The 13732-nt window shown below is 37.1% G+C and overlaps 2 protein-coding genes across 3 annotated transcripts; both read left to right on the forward strand.

The window, feature by feature from the left end:
• Positions 1 to 2448: 2448 nt before the first annotated feature.
• LOC144442039 (tubulin alpha chain, testis-specific) lies at positions 2449 to 6096 on the forward strand. Of its 2 annotated transcripts, none has more exons than XM_078131320.1 (4): positions 2449 to 2730; positions 3892 to 4114; positions 4524 to 4672; positions 5020 to 6096. In XM_078131320.1, the coding sequence occupies exons 1-4, from the start codon at positions 2728 to 2730 to the stop codon at positions 5998 to 6000; spliced, it is 1356 nt and encodes a 451-aa protein (XP_077987446.1). In that variant the 5' UTR covers positions 2449 to 2727; the 3' UTR covers positions 6001 to 6096. The 2 variants fall into 2 exon arrangements, with proteins under 2 accessions (XP_077987446.1, XP_077987440.1); XM_078131314.1 differs by lacking the exon at positions 2449 to 2730 and adding an exon at positions 3631 to 3782.
• An 872-nt stretch (positions 6097 to 6968) lies between these two features.
• On the forward strand, positions 6969 to 13732 carry LOC144438701 (large ribosomal subunit protein eL29-like). Its single transcript, XM_078127849.1, has 4 exons — positions 6969 to 6988; positions 9132 to 9200; positions 10653 to 10717; positions 13514 to 13732. The coding sequence occupies exons 2-4, from the start codon at positions 9164 to 9166 to the stop codon at positions 13589 to 13591; spliced, it is 180 nt and encodes a 59-aa protein (XP_077983975.1). The 5' UTR covers positions 6969 to 6988; positions 9132 to 9163; the 3' UTR covers positions 13592 to 13732.

Here is a 13732-nt window from a genome sequence, read left to right on the forward strand (position 1 = left end):
AAGTCTCTGCATTGTATTTTTTAAAAGTTTTCTAGTGAACATTTCACTGTACTTACTAAAAACCAGACGTGTATTTGAATCATGTAACAATAGACAGTACCTTTTTGTAAAGAAAATCATTTTATTTTTAAAAGTATTTAGCATGTTATTTGTATATACTGTTATGAATTGTATGCCAGATTTATCATCCAATGAAATATTATATTATGTAAAATGTTATTTGTATATTTGATTGAGTGCCAACTTTCTAGACAGAAGTGTTCATATTTTACTCTAGGAATTTTTTATGTCTTTTGTTTCATATTTCTATGTTGACCCTGAAGTAAATGTGCTTTTACTTCTGTACCAGACGTACGGTAGTTTTTGTGTTGTAGGAATCTTCTGCTCTACTGTCAATGTTTTCATCAGTTTATCAATGTTTGTTTAAACACTGTGGTATGGTATGATACATGTCAAATAGTGTCAAATGTTGTTGGGTTGTGGGGTTTTTTTTTTTGTTTTTTTTTTTGGGGGGGGGGACTCTTGACCGGAGCCAAAGACTTAAGACAACAGGTTAATTTATGGAAAAAAATTATGCAGAGGTTTGTCTTCTTAGTGTCAAATGTTTGTTTTGGGGAAACTCTTGACAAAAGCCAAAAACTTAGATAACAGGTTAATTTATGCAACAATTATGCAGAGGTTTGTCTTTTTAGCTATATATCTAGTTAAATACAAAAAAAAAGATGTATTTGCTGTACTTTTAAATATCTCAAGAACATTATTCTTTCTTCACTGAGTCTGTACACTACAATTCATAGATTACTCAAGAAGTAAGAAGGCTGTGTGGAATATATTTTTTACACATTTCTGCTGCAACTTATTAGTAATACCAGGTACTATCACAACGCATAAATTTACAACAAAATCTGAAACTCTTTCTGGACCTCATATGTATTTGAACATGTGTGGCCCTCTTTTTCATGTATCACTTATACTATGGTAGGGATGAGGTGGAGGGAGGGTGGGGGAGGGGGATGATTTGGACTCAGGATATTATATTCAGACTATCTGTACAGTCACACATGATTGTTGTTTTACTGGCTTTCTTTGATATCACTGACATAAAAGTACCATTCTTGATTTGCCAAAAATGACACTTTTTTTTGTGTATAAACATAGTTTTATAAGACCAAGATGACAATCTTTATTCTGCATTTATATGTAGATATTAAAAATCATTTACATGGTTAAAAGATCTTCAAATTTCTTTACAAGGGCAAGACTGCATGTATACAGTATTTGAAGCTATTGACTGAATAAATGGAGTACTTGTTAATTATACATGAGTCTGCAGTTTGTTATTTCTTGTTGAGTCCACTATTCACAGCAAAGTCTTAATTCATAATAAAAGGTGACTTGGCCTATACCTACCTATATCACACTTTTACCCCATCTGAAGTTTATTTTAAGGTTGCCTTTGAAAAATAATGCATTAGCCCTATGAACTTTATTTGCATTTATAGTTTATTCTCAGTAAATTACTGGGGGGGGGGGGGGGGGACCATGGAATATCAAGCACTGTGACCATCCTCCTATTTTATTAAACCCATTTTCTAAATACTACTAGCCCTCCCTGAATTTCCTTCCTGTTAAAGCTGCACTAGCTGCAACTGGAATGTTTTTTTTTACAAAAATGTTTTGTAAGGTACAAATAACTTACTCGTAATATCAAACACCACATGAACAGAATTGCATCCCCTATGGGTAAACATATTTTTTGTAGCTGTATAAACAATCAATCAAAGCAAATTGATTTTGGGGTCCACACCCAGAAACTGCGCCCTCAACGGTGATTACTATTTCAACCTGTTTATTTACCTCTTATTGAGAATATTGACTAATGATTACCATGTGCAATGTCTAATATTGATATTTTAGCAATTTTCAGTGAATATGTTGTGCTTGTGTGATCGAAATATGATGCTCAGGATAATTGTGGTGACAGATTCCTAACCTTTAGGCTTTTTCTTGCCACTAGCACTATGATATACTAGTAATATGGGCTACTGATCAAAATATTACCTACAGAACTCAAGGTACACATGATCATGTACTTTTTTTGCTGTCGAATAGTTGTACTTTTCATTACATATCAACAAAATATCTCCACTTCAACATTTGTGTTTGCAGAACGTAAAATGCAAGCTACGACTTAACGAGACTCCACTCCAGAGGATCAAAATATTGACATCATTAATATACTTTTACATTCAAAAAATTCCAGCTACATATGCCAAACATTCCGCATATTCCAGTAGCAATATATCCAGGACAAGAAAGTGTAGCTTTTAGCGCGGTTATAGCGCTCGAGGCATGCGCTCGAGGCGAGGAACTGAGTGAGGAATGATTCGAAATATGTATAAGCGCGATCCGGCGAGCTCTCGAGATCTCGTGAACTAGTTCTTTTTGCGCTTTTCAACATTTTGAATAGAAAGCGACAATCAATGTGATTGGTCTAAAGTGTAGCAATCTGGTAATGCAGCCTGACGTCAGAAATTAAACAATAGTATTGCCAAGCAACAGATGCGTTGCTGGTGGCAACGAAGCTGTATAAATACAAGCAACTGCTTACCAACCGTCATATTTGCTGTTCCAAAGATCCGTTGCGCATCTTGTGTTAGCAGTCTCCACAACAATATCTTTTTTTCCTCTAGTTACCCGTGAATCTTCACAGAAACTTCTATAAAAATGGTAAGTGTGAAAGCGAAAAGTATTGCCTCCGAATATTGCATTTTTCATGTTCTTTTGGAGCTTTGAAAGTTTTGCAGACGAAATCTAGAACTCATCATCCGCAAACAGTAGTGAAGTATGTAAATGAAATCTCTTGCTGATGAAAAATAATATTGCTATAGTATAATCTCTGACGAGGTATTTTCGCAAAACAAGTTATAAGTATTTCTGAACTAAAGGAGCATATAAGCGTGTAACTGTATTTCGTAGACTTGCCACAGAAATGAGATAGCCGCACTCGATCGTCCTCAAGTTCTCACTCATCAAAGGAAAACCTGTCGTCTGTAAGTTACATTGTAATAAACTCAAGTCACGATATCTACCGTCGACGTTCATTTCGTTCAATTTTCACTTAGTATTACGACTGTAAAAATGGTCTAGAATATTCATGATCATTTATTTACACAAACTACACTAATCAAGAACAATTATGAATTTTATAAGGCGAGAACTTTCCGGTTCTTACTACGTGTCTCGCGCTCGCTATCGGTAATGAAAGGTTCCCGCCTAAATAGATGCGAAGTGCGCTTTCACGTTCCAATTTCTTCACGGACGTTCGACAGTCTAGTATTTCACGAACGATTCCATAACATTTCTATTCACAGACCACGTCCTTCTTGAGTTCTGTCTGGTCTGTTGACATTTTTCCCGAGGCTCTGTCATCTCAAATATGTAGTTGAAATTAATATCGTAAGCAGAGCTGCAAATTGCAATGACATCAACAGTACAGCATTGCGTCTTGTAATGGTCGGTTTCGTCACGTCACATCACACATTTACCATCGCAAATACTCTGCCTTATATAGCCACGTAAACTCACCAATCAGAATTAATCCAGAACAACTGATACTTCTAGTCATGTCATGTCATTCGAAGTGACCCCAGAAAGGTTCAAACGGTTCTAAGTCTGCTTCCTGTGAAATTTATTAGCTACAATTATTATTTAATTTCGTTGACTTAATTCATAGATCATACAGTTGGTCCGTCTCGAAAGCAATACAGGAGAAAATGCCAGTAAGAGCATCTTTTCATGTACTCATAATCATATTCACTAACTCTAACTAAAATTAACCGAACTGATTTCTTTAAATAATTTGACATTTTTTTTCATTTTGACTTCTAGCGTGAGTGTATTTCAATTCATGTTGGCCAAGCAGGTGTACAGATTGGCAATGCCTGCTGGGAGCTGTACTGCTTGGAACATGGCATTCAACCTGATGGGCAGATGCCAAGTGACAAAACCATCGGAGGAGGTGATGACTCCTTTAACACCTTCTTCAGTGAAACTGGTGCAGGGAAACATGTCCCCCGTGCTGTCTTTGTGGATCTGGAACCAACAGTAGTAGGTATGTGTGCATAGAAAATCATTGTACATAGTAAGTGAATGTGTAATATGGCTGGCAAAAGACATACAATTTGACTTTAAAATGTTCGAAAGAGTATAACCACAGCCATGATAGTGGAGAAGTTATACGTTTGTAAGCCCTTCACCTTTTCTTTTCATTAAAGACACCTGTTTAATAACAAGGATTTTCCACTGCTGTCCCAAAGAATTAATAAACCATGTTTTATTGCATTTGCTTTTTGTATAATTGAGGTTTTTTATTTTCCAACTGAGGCTTTTTGTAATCTCCAGTGACAGCTTGTAAAAAATTGTTGCCTAGTATTACAACGTGTGACAGTAGTAACCAGTCAGTCCTAAACTATAATGTACTACACTATCACCTAACCAATTGAAATATCTTTATTTGACAGATGAAGTACGTACTGGTACATACCGTCAGCTTTTCCACCCAGAGCAGTTGATCACTGGCAAGGAAGATGCTGCCAATAATTATGCTCGTGGTCACTACACTATTGGCAAAGAAATTGTTGATCTTGTGCTGGATAGAATCCGTAAACTTGTAAGTATTATTTACAGGTGTATTAGCACATTCCATTTTTAATATGGGAGGGGCTGATAGAGATTCATCATTTACAAATTTGGTGCATGTTCTTTTGATTTCTGAAGTCATGCATTGTCTAAAATATCTACTGGGGAAGTATTATTTTATGTTGACAGTCAACATAGCGTCTTCATTTTCAATATATTTATATACATATTCTCTCTCTCTCTCTCTCTCTCTCTCTCTCTCTCTCTCTTTTAAATGACGATTTGTTTGCATGCATTACTAGCTTACCATATGTCTACACCAAATCAAATTTGTAAAGTTGTATATTCATCTAACATTTAATTCTACTCATTTTACAGGCTGACCAGTGTACAGGTTTGCAGGGCTTCCTTATCTTCCATAGCTTTGGTGGTGGTACCGGTTCTGGCTTTGCTTCACTGTTGATGGAACGTCTGTCTGTAGATTATGGCAAGAAATCTAAATTGGAGTTTGCCATCTACCCAGCTCCCCAAGTGTCTACTGCAGTTGTGGAGCCTTACAACTCCATTCTGACAACTCATACCACCTTGGAGCACTCTGACTGTGCATTCATGGTTGACAATGAAGCCATCTATGATATTTGCCGTCGTAATTTGGATATTGAGAGACCAACCTACACCAATCTCAATCGTCTGATTGGTCAGATTGTATCATCAATCACAGCATCCCTTCGCTTTGATGGTGCACTCAATGTTGATTTGACCGAATTCCAAACCAACCTGGTTCCATACCCACGTATCCATTTCCCACTGGTTACCTATGCACCTGTTATCTCTGCCGAGAAAGCATACCATGAGCAGTTGTCAGTAGCTGAAATTACCAATGCCTGCTTTGAGCCAGCCAACCAGATGGTAAAATGTGATCCTCGTCATGGCAAGTACATGGCCTGCTGTATGCTGTACCGTGGTGATGTGGTACCAAAAGATGTCAATGCTGCCATTGCCACCATCAAGACTAAACGTACCATCCAGTTCGTCGACTGGTGCCCAACTGGTTTCAAGGTCGGTATCAACTACCAACCACCAACCGTTGTCCCTGGTGGTGACTTGGCTAAAGTCCAACGTGCTGTCTGCATGTTGAGCAACACCACAGCTATCGCTGAAGCCTGGGCTCGTTTGGATCATAAATTTGATCTGATGTATGCCAAGCGTGCCTTTGTCCACTGGTATGTAGGTGAAGGTATGGAAGAAGGTGAATTTTCTGAGGCTCGTGAAGATCTGGCTGCTTTGGAGAAGGATTACGAGGAGGTTGGTGTGGATTCTGTTGAAGGTGAAGCTGAAGAAGAGGGCGAAGAATATTAAAAATGAAAATATCCCACCACAAGCATGTTAACTTGACTTTGTCATGATGTAAATTGAAGCAAGAAATAAATAATTTGAAGGCCTGTTATAAACTGAGAGATGTATTGTGTCTGTTTATCTTTGTACAGTTATTGTATGTGCAGTGATGATATAGTTTCCTGCTGAAATCCTGTTGTGTGTGTGTGTAATTTGGAGCACTGTATGAATGCAAATATTGTGAGAACAGCAAATAACATCTAAGCCCCTTATAGTAGACGCAAAATTATATGAGAAAGCACTTCATTGCACATATTCTAACAGCCCAGCAACCAACCCTGGATGCCCTCATCTACATGTATTGTGAATAAATTATAGGGAGAAGACTATCTCCTGTCTTTAAAAGAATGTCAATAGAAAAGGTGAAACTGCAAGATTTTTGCTGGAATCAATTGCATTGTGAAGAGATCTTACTGTATAAATGCATGAATTAGTAGTGTGGTCATACATACATTTTGTAAGGGTTTCTGTGAAAGTAATCTGATCAAATGGGAGATTGGATGGTAGTTGCAACGAATACCAGTTTCTATCACAACTGTCTGCCATCAGTTCAGTTCAGTGTGTGTGTGTCCAGCCATTGTCTGTCGGCTCTGGAAGTTCAAATAATTCAACTTCAATAATCCAATAGTTAAAAGTTAAGAAAGTCAAACAAGGACTACAGAGTAGTGGAAACAGATGGAAAATTATGAGTTGATAGCTGCAATTAGCTAGCAAAATTGTCTACAGATTTTTTTCCATACCTCGGTCAAACTAAAAAAAAATACAGAAGTGTGGATGGAGTATCGATAGTGGAAGAAACAAAACTCTCTGAAATGACTTGAGGACAATATATAGTTAAAAAGTTCTTGTTTGCAAGTGTTGTACAACTGCGCCATCAACGGTTTAATTTTCATGTTTTGGATAGTGCGCCCTCAATGCATCCTTTCGGATCCGCCATTTTGTGACATCTCAGGTATGTCTTCGGTGTCGAGCACTATCAACTAATAATCTGACGTTTAGTGAACCCATCCATCCAAAATACTCGTTCTAACAGATGAATCAATAAAACATCGATGTTCTTGTGAAATATTTTAAAGATTTGTTGTTTACTAAGACAAATACAATGCCGTCAATGACGGGCAACGTACATGGACTAGTGTGTTTATGTCACGAATAGGGAAGAGGTCAACATGTAATTCAGCGAAAAGTTGTGATGATTACTTTTTGCAATTACAAGAACATGACAGAAACATGGGAAACCATTTACATAAAGTACGAATCGTTGAAATTAATGTTATTCAGCTGTATGACTTATTGTAAGTTGAAGATATAAAGTCACAGAGCTTCGACATCATTATTTTCAGGTCAACGTGCAGCTAGCTGATAACTCGCATAAAAAAATATTAGTCCTGCTTGCAGACGGTGTACGCGTTTCGCTCATGGCAGGGACGACTTACTCCGTATGTAAGCAGGACTACAAAATGATGAGCATACAAAACTGATGATTTGTAAAGCCATACAGTCTATGTTTCTTAAAGAACCCCCATCCGCTCTAAAACAATTATTTATCTTCATTTATATACCTTAAACCATGGAAGTAGAACCATGGTTCTACTTCCATGCTTAAACTCACTCTCAGGGAGCCTGAACGAACAAAAAACACCCCCACGTACACGAGATATTGCATGGATGTATTACTAGAATAATACATCCATGGTATTTTAGTAATCATAAAATATAAGGACATGGTTTTTGAATTCACAAGTCGTTGCTTCCAAAAGGCATATGCAGACAAACATTTATCACCCTTTTTCCTCTAATGCACCATGACAGTAAAATTTCACAACTATAAAATTACGTGCATTCCCTTGCCATGTATAGTACACTATATATTGTCAGTACAGTACAAATATGTTTGCCAGACACATTAAATTTAACAAGAAATTGTTCCATATACTGCCAGTGCCACTGTACTTCCATATAATTATTATTGAGACCTGCATACTGGTCTCAAATAACATAGACGATTACATGTGACAGAACATGGAACTATAACCCATGGGGTTCTACTTCCATGGACAGAACAACATTTTTAGGTGTCTGGTAAAACTGGCTCTGACTGAACAAAGGACTTTACACAACTACAAGTTCAGCTTCATTGAGTCTGAAGTATCTGAAAATTCTTGTCAAATTCACATGCAAGGTGTAAAGGAATGTGTGCCTGATTGTACATGTTACTAATTCAGTGGTAATGCACCATCCATTTTGAAGTTGTTCACACTGCCTTCCAACTAAGAATAACAATAGTCACAGTCTCTGGCCATCTGTTAGACTTTATTCTCACCCTTCCATGCTTTCACCCACAGACAACAACAGTGTTTGACCCTAGTACACCAAGGTGTGCGAGACCAGATACAAACCATGTTAACATTCAAGTCTGTGCATGACACAGACTGGTGCTTCTTCACACTACCTGTTTATCCCATTTTTTGCCCATACACCCCACACATTTCCATTTGAATTTAGCTTTTTGAGACAACATTGACAGCCTGGTGACAATTTTTTTTCAACAAAGAGCCCAAACTTCTATTATAACGCAGATAAATTTCTGTCTAGGAGTCAGACTGCTAAAGTCCAACCACGACAATTTTCCTAACAAAGATCTGTCTGCCTGCAACCTCCCGGAGGGGGGGGGGGTTACACTATACTTCTGTCCGTGTGTCTGTCTGTGGACATGGTATCTCAAAATCTACAGCATCGATACTAATGAAACTTGTACTTCATGATAGGTTTATAATCATCTATGTTGGTCCTGTACTAGTAGACAACAGGATAATAAAACATGGTTATTTTGTCATGTTAAATTGGAATTGAAACCAACATTTAGATTTGTGGAACCACAACAATGTCAATACATTTTCCACAAGGGGAAAATAGATAAAAGCATTAAAGTCAAAATTTGGAGAATTATACAGTATTAGTTATCAAATTGCAAGAAGTTCTCTCCCCCACCCCCCTCCCCAAGAAAAGTTTTTTTTTTTTCTCTGTTGACCTATGTTTTACAAGAGAATGGCAAACTAAAAGTGTTCTTTTCTCTCATATTTGGTTCTTGACAGATTACCAATATTGTAATCCAAGACACAAGACAATGGCCAAGTCAAAGAACCATACCAATCACAATCAGAGTAAGTATTCATCAAAGTTTTTACATGTAACAGTGCCAGTATTTGTAAAGGAAAATGCAAACAAAATGCCAGAGGATGACCATGTCATGATGAGTCTCTCTCATTTATAGTGACAAGGTCTTGTTTGTATTTTCAGGCTGAATGGTGATTTCATAGTTGAGTGCAATGGTGATGTAGACACGTTTTGTCATGGCCATGTTTTTGTTGTAGGTAAAATCTACCCAAGTTCCTCAGTCATTTTACCAGGGTTCCCTACCAAAATAATGATACCATGTATGGGAAAGCTATGCCAGTTTTATCAGATTTACCCCTGTCAGTTACAAGAGTTCCCAGACCTTAACATTAAAAAAACACACTGATCATGACATGCAATAAACAGGAGAATCATGCTATCTGTTCAAACAGTACAACTTGATACCCATAATATATTTGACTCATCTGAGAAGAATGTGTTCCTGTTTTGTTGTGTGTAACACAGTTATGGTTGGCTCTACAATAAAAAAGATGCCAAAAATAACAAAATTTGGGTCACTACATAGTTATGGGTGGGGGGGGGGGGACACCACATTTTAGTGGATCACAAGAAATGACTGTGCATGACAGTTGCATAAAATTGGCTGACAGGGTTCCTTTAGACTCAACCTGCCAGAGTAACTATAATATACTCCTCCGATTCCATTAGCAATAGATTGCATTGATCAGGAAATTTTCCCCATTTTGACGGATCATGTCTACTGATGGTGGTGATTCATTGATGTGTACATCAGTGTAACACACTTTGATATTGTGGTTTGACGATACAGCACTGTATGCATCTCATTTGAAGAGTTTAAAAAAAGCAATCACAATCAAAAATTCACTCTTCTGAGGTTGATATCATAGTATGAGAATAAAGTAACAAAAATTTGATATTGAAATCATTACCTGTAATGCATCTTTGTGGTGTGCAAAGAAATCAAGTACAGTACAGTATTTTGTGAAGAATTGACATTGTTTGGATGACAAACACAATAGAAAGTGGACCTTTACTAACCAGGTGTTACCCATTCATGTTTGGTATGGTGGTGTTTGTGTTGGTGTCATTCACACAAGACCAATACTTGTAGTGCACTTACAGAAGTGACACTGAAATTCCAAGGAACAAACACATATGCTATTTACACTGCATAAATGCATAGAGAAAGAAATGGCACATTTGTCAGAGTATGTGTTCTGACACAACTAAGTTAGGTATGATACACCCTTGGCCCCCCATGTTTTGCCAGTTTTGTGAATGTACCACAGTTGGCAAACTATTTATCACTATCATTGTAGTGGGTCTGTATTGTTATGACACACAGTAAAATAACATGCTATGGATAGTCAACATTTTTCAATTTACTACTGTAAAACACCCAAACCATTTTCTTGTTGTGCCAGTGTTAAGTCTAATGTGATTATTTTTTTCTTCAGATTACAAGAACCATCGTAATGGTATCAAGAGACCTAAGACCAATAGATATCCATCAATGAAGGGGGTATGTAATACATTTATATGACGCCCTCTAGTGGTGAATTTACTCTTTCTATTGTTTATATTTACCATAGTATGTCTGTTCTACTGCAGCGTGAGTTGTTCCTTCTGGTTTACATATTTTAACATTTGAAGTTAAAGGATGTCAAAGCGTACTTGCACAAAAGTCATCTGGTATCATATTTCTGTTAATGTTTACCTTGAAATAACAAAAAAATTGTACAGCATTGACAGATTTATGGATAGAATAACATGGTATTTATCACATGAAACAAAATGACATAAAAAAAAAGTATTTAGATCAATTTATTCACAACACTGCCATCTAGTGGTGAACAGTTATCATCGTCAGTTTGTCCTGAGGAAGGCAACAGTCACGTTGCCGAAACACAGACATGAACAAGAGTAACTTGGGTTGTGTATCAAAGAACATTACTATATAATTGAAGTTCTAACCTTATGAACCTGTCCACTAAGTATTTAGATCTTGCCCATATCCCCTTAAATGTACTCCTAAGCTTGCCTTTGTCCACATCTGTGAAATAAATGGACATACACTATGGAAGTGCTCACAAGAATTATTGTATGCTATCACTGTACTGCAGTATCGGAAATTATGAAAGAGGAAGTTGATGAACTAGAACAGCAAAATAATGAGAACCGAAAGTGGATGATCATGTACCAAATGATAGACATCAAAAGTATATAATAGTCATAATGTTTTTGCTTACGTTTGAGAATACAGTTGTGAAGGTGAATGAGGAAACTCTGTTACACCCCACACACACACACACACACACACACACACACACACACACACACACACACACCCCGCCACCCACCCACATATCATACTGAACGTTTAATTTGGCATATATTCTCTGTAAAATGCCTTGGGAACCACTTTTGGTTTCTGTCAAAAACACTGCACAGTATTAGCAGAATTTGAATCTAATTTCTAATGTTTAGTAGTCAGATTTATCCAAATGAACCGTTTCTGCAGCAACTTTCTATTGATTTCCATTGGTCTAACAGACTACCACCATATAAATTTACTGGTCTAGATACAATGTTTAGTAGCGTATATGTCCTTGGCCACTGCTTGTCAGATTCAGCCATGTGAGTTGTTTGATTTCCATTGATCTAACAAACTACCACCATATAAATTGTCAAGTTACAATGGTGAGTAGTGTATGTGCCCTTAATCTAGTGCTATCCATGGCATTGAATCTCCAGATCTTTCTTTAGTCTAGTGTTATCCGTGCATTGAATCTCCAGATCTCTCTTTAGTCTAGTGTTATCCCTGCATTGAATCTCCAGATCTCTCCCTAAGTCTATTGCTATCCGTGCATTGAATCACCAGATGTCTTTATGTCTAGTGCTATCCGTGGCATCGAATCTCCTGATCTCTCTTTAGTCTAGTGCTATGTGTATGTTGTATCTCCTGATCTCTCTTTAGTCTAGTGCTATGTGTATGTTGTATCTCCAGATCTCACTTTAGTCTAGTGCTATGTGTATGTTGTATCTCCTGATCTCTCTTTAGTCTAGTGCTATGTGTATGTTGTATCTCCAGATCTCACTTTAGTCTAGTGCTATGTGTATGTTGTATCTCCTGATCTCTCTTTAGTCTAGTGCTATGTGTATGTTGTATCTCCAGATCTCACTTTAGTCTAGTGCTATGTGTATGTTGTATCTCCTGATCTCTCTTTAGTCTAGTGCTATGTGTATGTTGTATCTCCTGATCTCTCTTTAGTCTAGTGCTATGTGTATGTTGTATCTCCTGATCTCTCTTTAGTCTAGTGCTATGTGTATGTTGTATCTCCAGATCTCTCTTTACAAGAGATGATTGAAAACCATGTGTAGCACCTAGACTAATGTGCCCTGGGCTACTGCTGAATTCATGCCCTGAATAGTGATTTTATAGGGACCTGGTACAAGTGGGAAATGCTATTTTCTACAGTGTTATTAATTTGACACCAGTTCAGTAGACAGAGAGGCAAGTTCATTAACCTGAACAAAATCTCGAATACTTGCATTACTTCTAAAGGTTATTGCCCTTTTTATATTCCAAACAGAAATGTTTGACCTTGATATTGGCTAACGTGGTTAGATATGGACATATTTCCTGATATTAACACACAAATCCAAGTCAATATGCTGTAGCCAAAACAATAGACAAGGTTGTTGAACCCCATTGAAAATAAAGCTTGCGTTCTCATGGGTACCATATTGTAATTAAACAGTTCTTATGTGCTGGTACAAGCTGTTGTATTCTACAACACATATGGTGTATAATCTGTATAGGATTGAACATTATTGGAAGAGACAATGAGTAACCGTAATACATGTGGTTGATTATATATGCGATTAGCTACATCAGTGTGTGTACTGTATTTGGGTTATTTTTACTGATGTATGTGTTGGTGTTCTTCCGTTGACCATTAGCAAAGGGAGAAATTGTGTGTGTGTTATCACGTTCTCAGTGGTCCATCAGTTTCCTACTTGTTTTGCAGGAAGTACTAATTGAAAGTGTGATTCATTTCTCTGCTTTTTATAGCCGAGGCAGACAGTGTTGTTGTATTAGTTGATTTGATTTCCCCCTTATCAACTCATCAAAACCAATTATATATCTGCGTTTTCACGATTTGTAATATCCCACAGTGACAAATACCATTTTGAAATATAAATACAAGTTTTATTGATATTTTTGAAATTAATGTTTTGTTTGCGGTGAGCATGAATATGAAATGAGAAAAATTGTGTGAGTCATGAGTTTTGACATACCGTACTTTGTTTACAGGTGGATCCTAAATTTCTTAAAAATCTGAGGTTTGCCAAAAAACACAACGTGCGTCATCCCAAGCCAAAATCTGAGTGATCATGAAAACCCAGTTGCTGATGACAAGACAAGAGTAGTTTTCTATCTATAAGATGATGTGACTTGATCAGATTTTGTTTTCAAATGATGGACTTTCCTTGTACACCATTTAACCTGTAATAAAGGGAACGTTGACTTGGA

This window comes from Glandiceps talaboti, chromosome 1 (assembly GCF_964340395.1).
Source record: "Glandiceps talaboti chromosome 1, keGlaTala1.1, whole genome shotgun sequence".
Taxonomy (NCBI): domain Eukaryota; kingdom Metazoa; phylum Hemichordata; class Enteropneusta; family Spengelidae; genus Glandiceps; species Glandiceps talaboti.

Bases quoted from the DNA above. Each gene is read 5' to 3' on its own strand.
- LOC144442039 (XM_078131314.1), top strand. The intron at 4,115-4,523 runs GTATGTGTGCAT...TTTATTTGACAG, and splicing joins TCTGGAACCAACAGTAGTAG to ATGAAGTACGTACTGGTACA. The intron at 4,673-5,019 runs GTAAGTATTATT...CTCATTTTACAG, and splicing joins TGGATAGAATCCGTAAACTT to GCTGACCAGTGTACAGGTTT.
- LOC144438701 (XM_078127849.1), top strand. From the start codon at position 9,164: ATGGCCAAGTCAAAGAACCATACCAATCACAATCAGA. The intron at 9,201-10,652 runs GTAAGTATTCAT...TTTTTTCTTCAG, and splicing joins CCATACCAATCACAATCAGA to ATTACAAGAACCATCGTAAT. The intron at 10,718-13,513 runs GTATGTAATACA...CTTTGTTTACAG, and splicing joins GATATCCATCAATGAAGGGG to GTGGATCCTAAATTTCTTAA.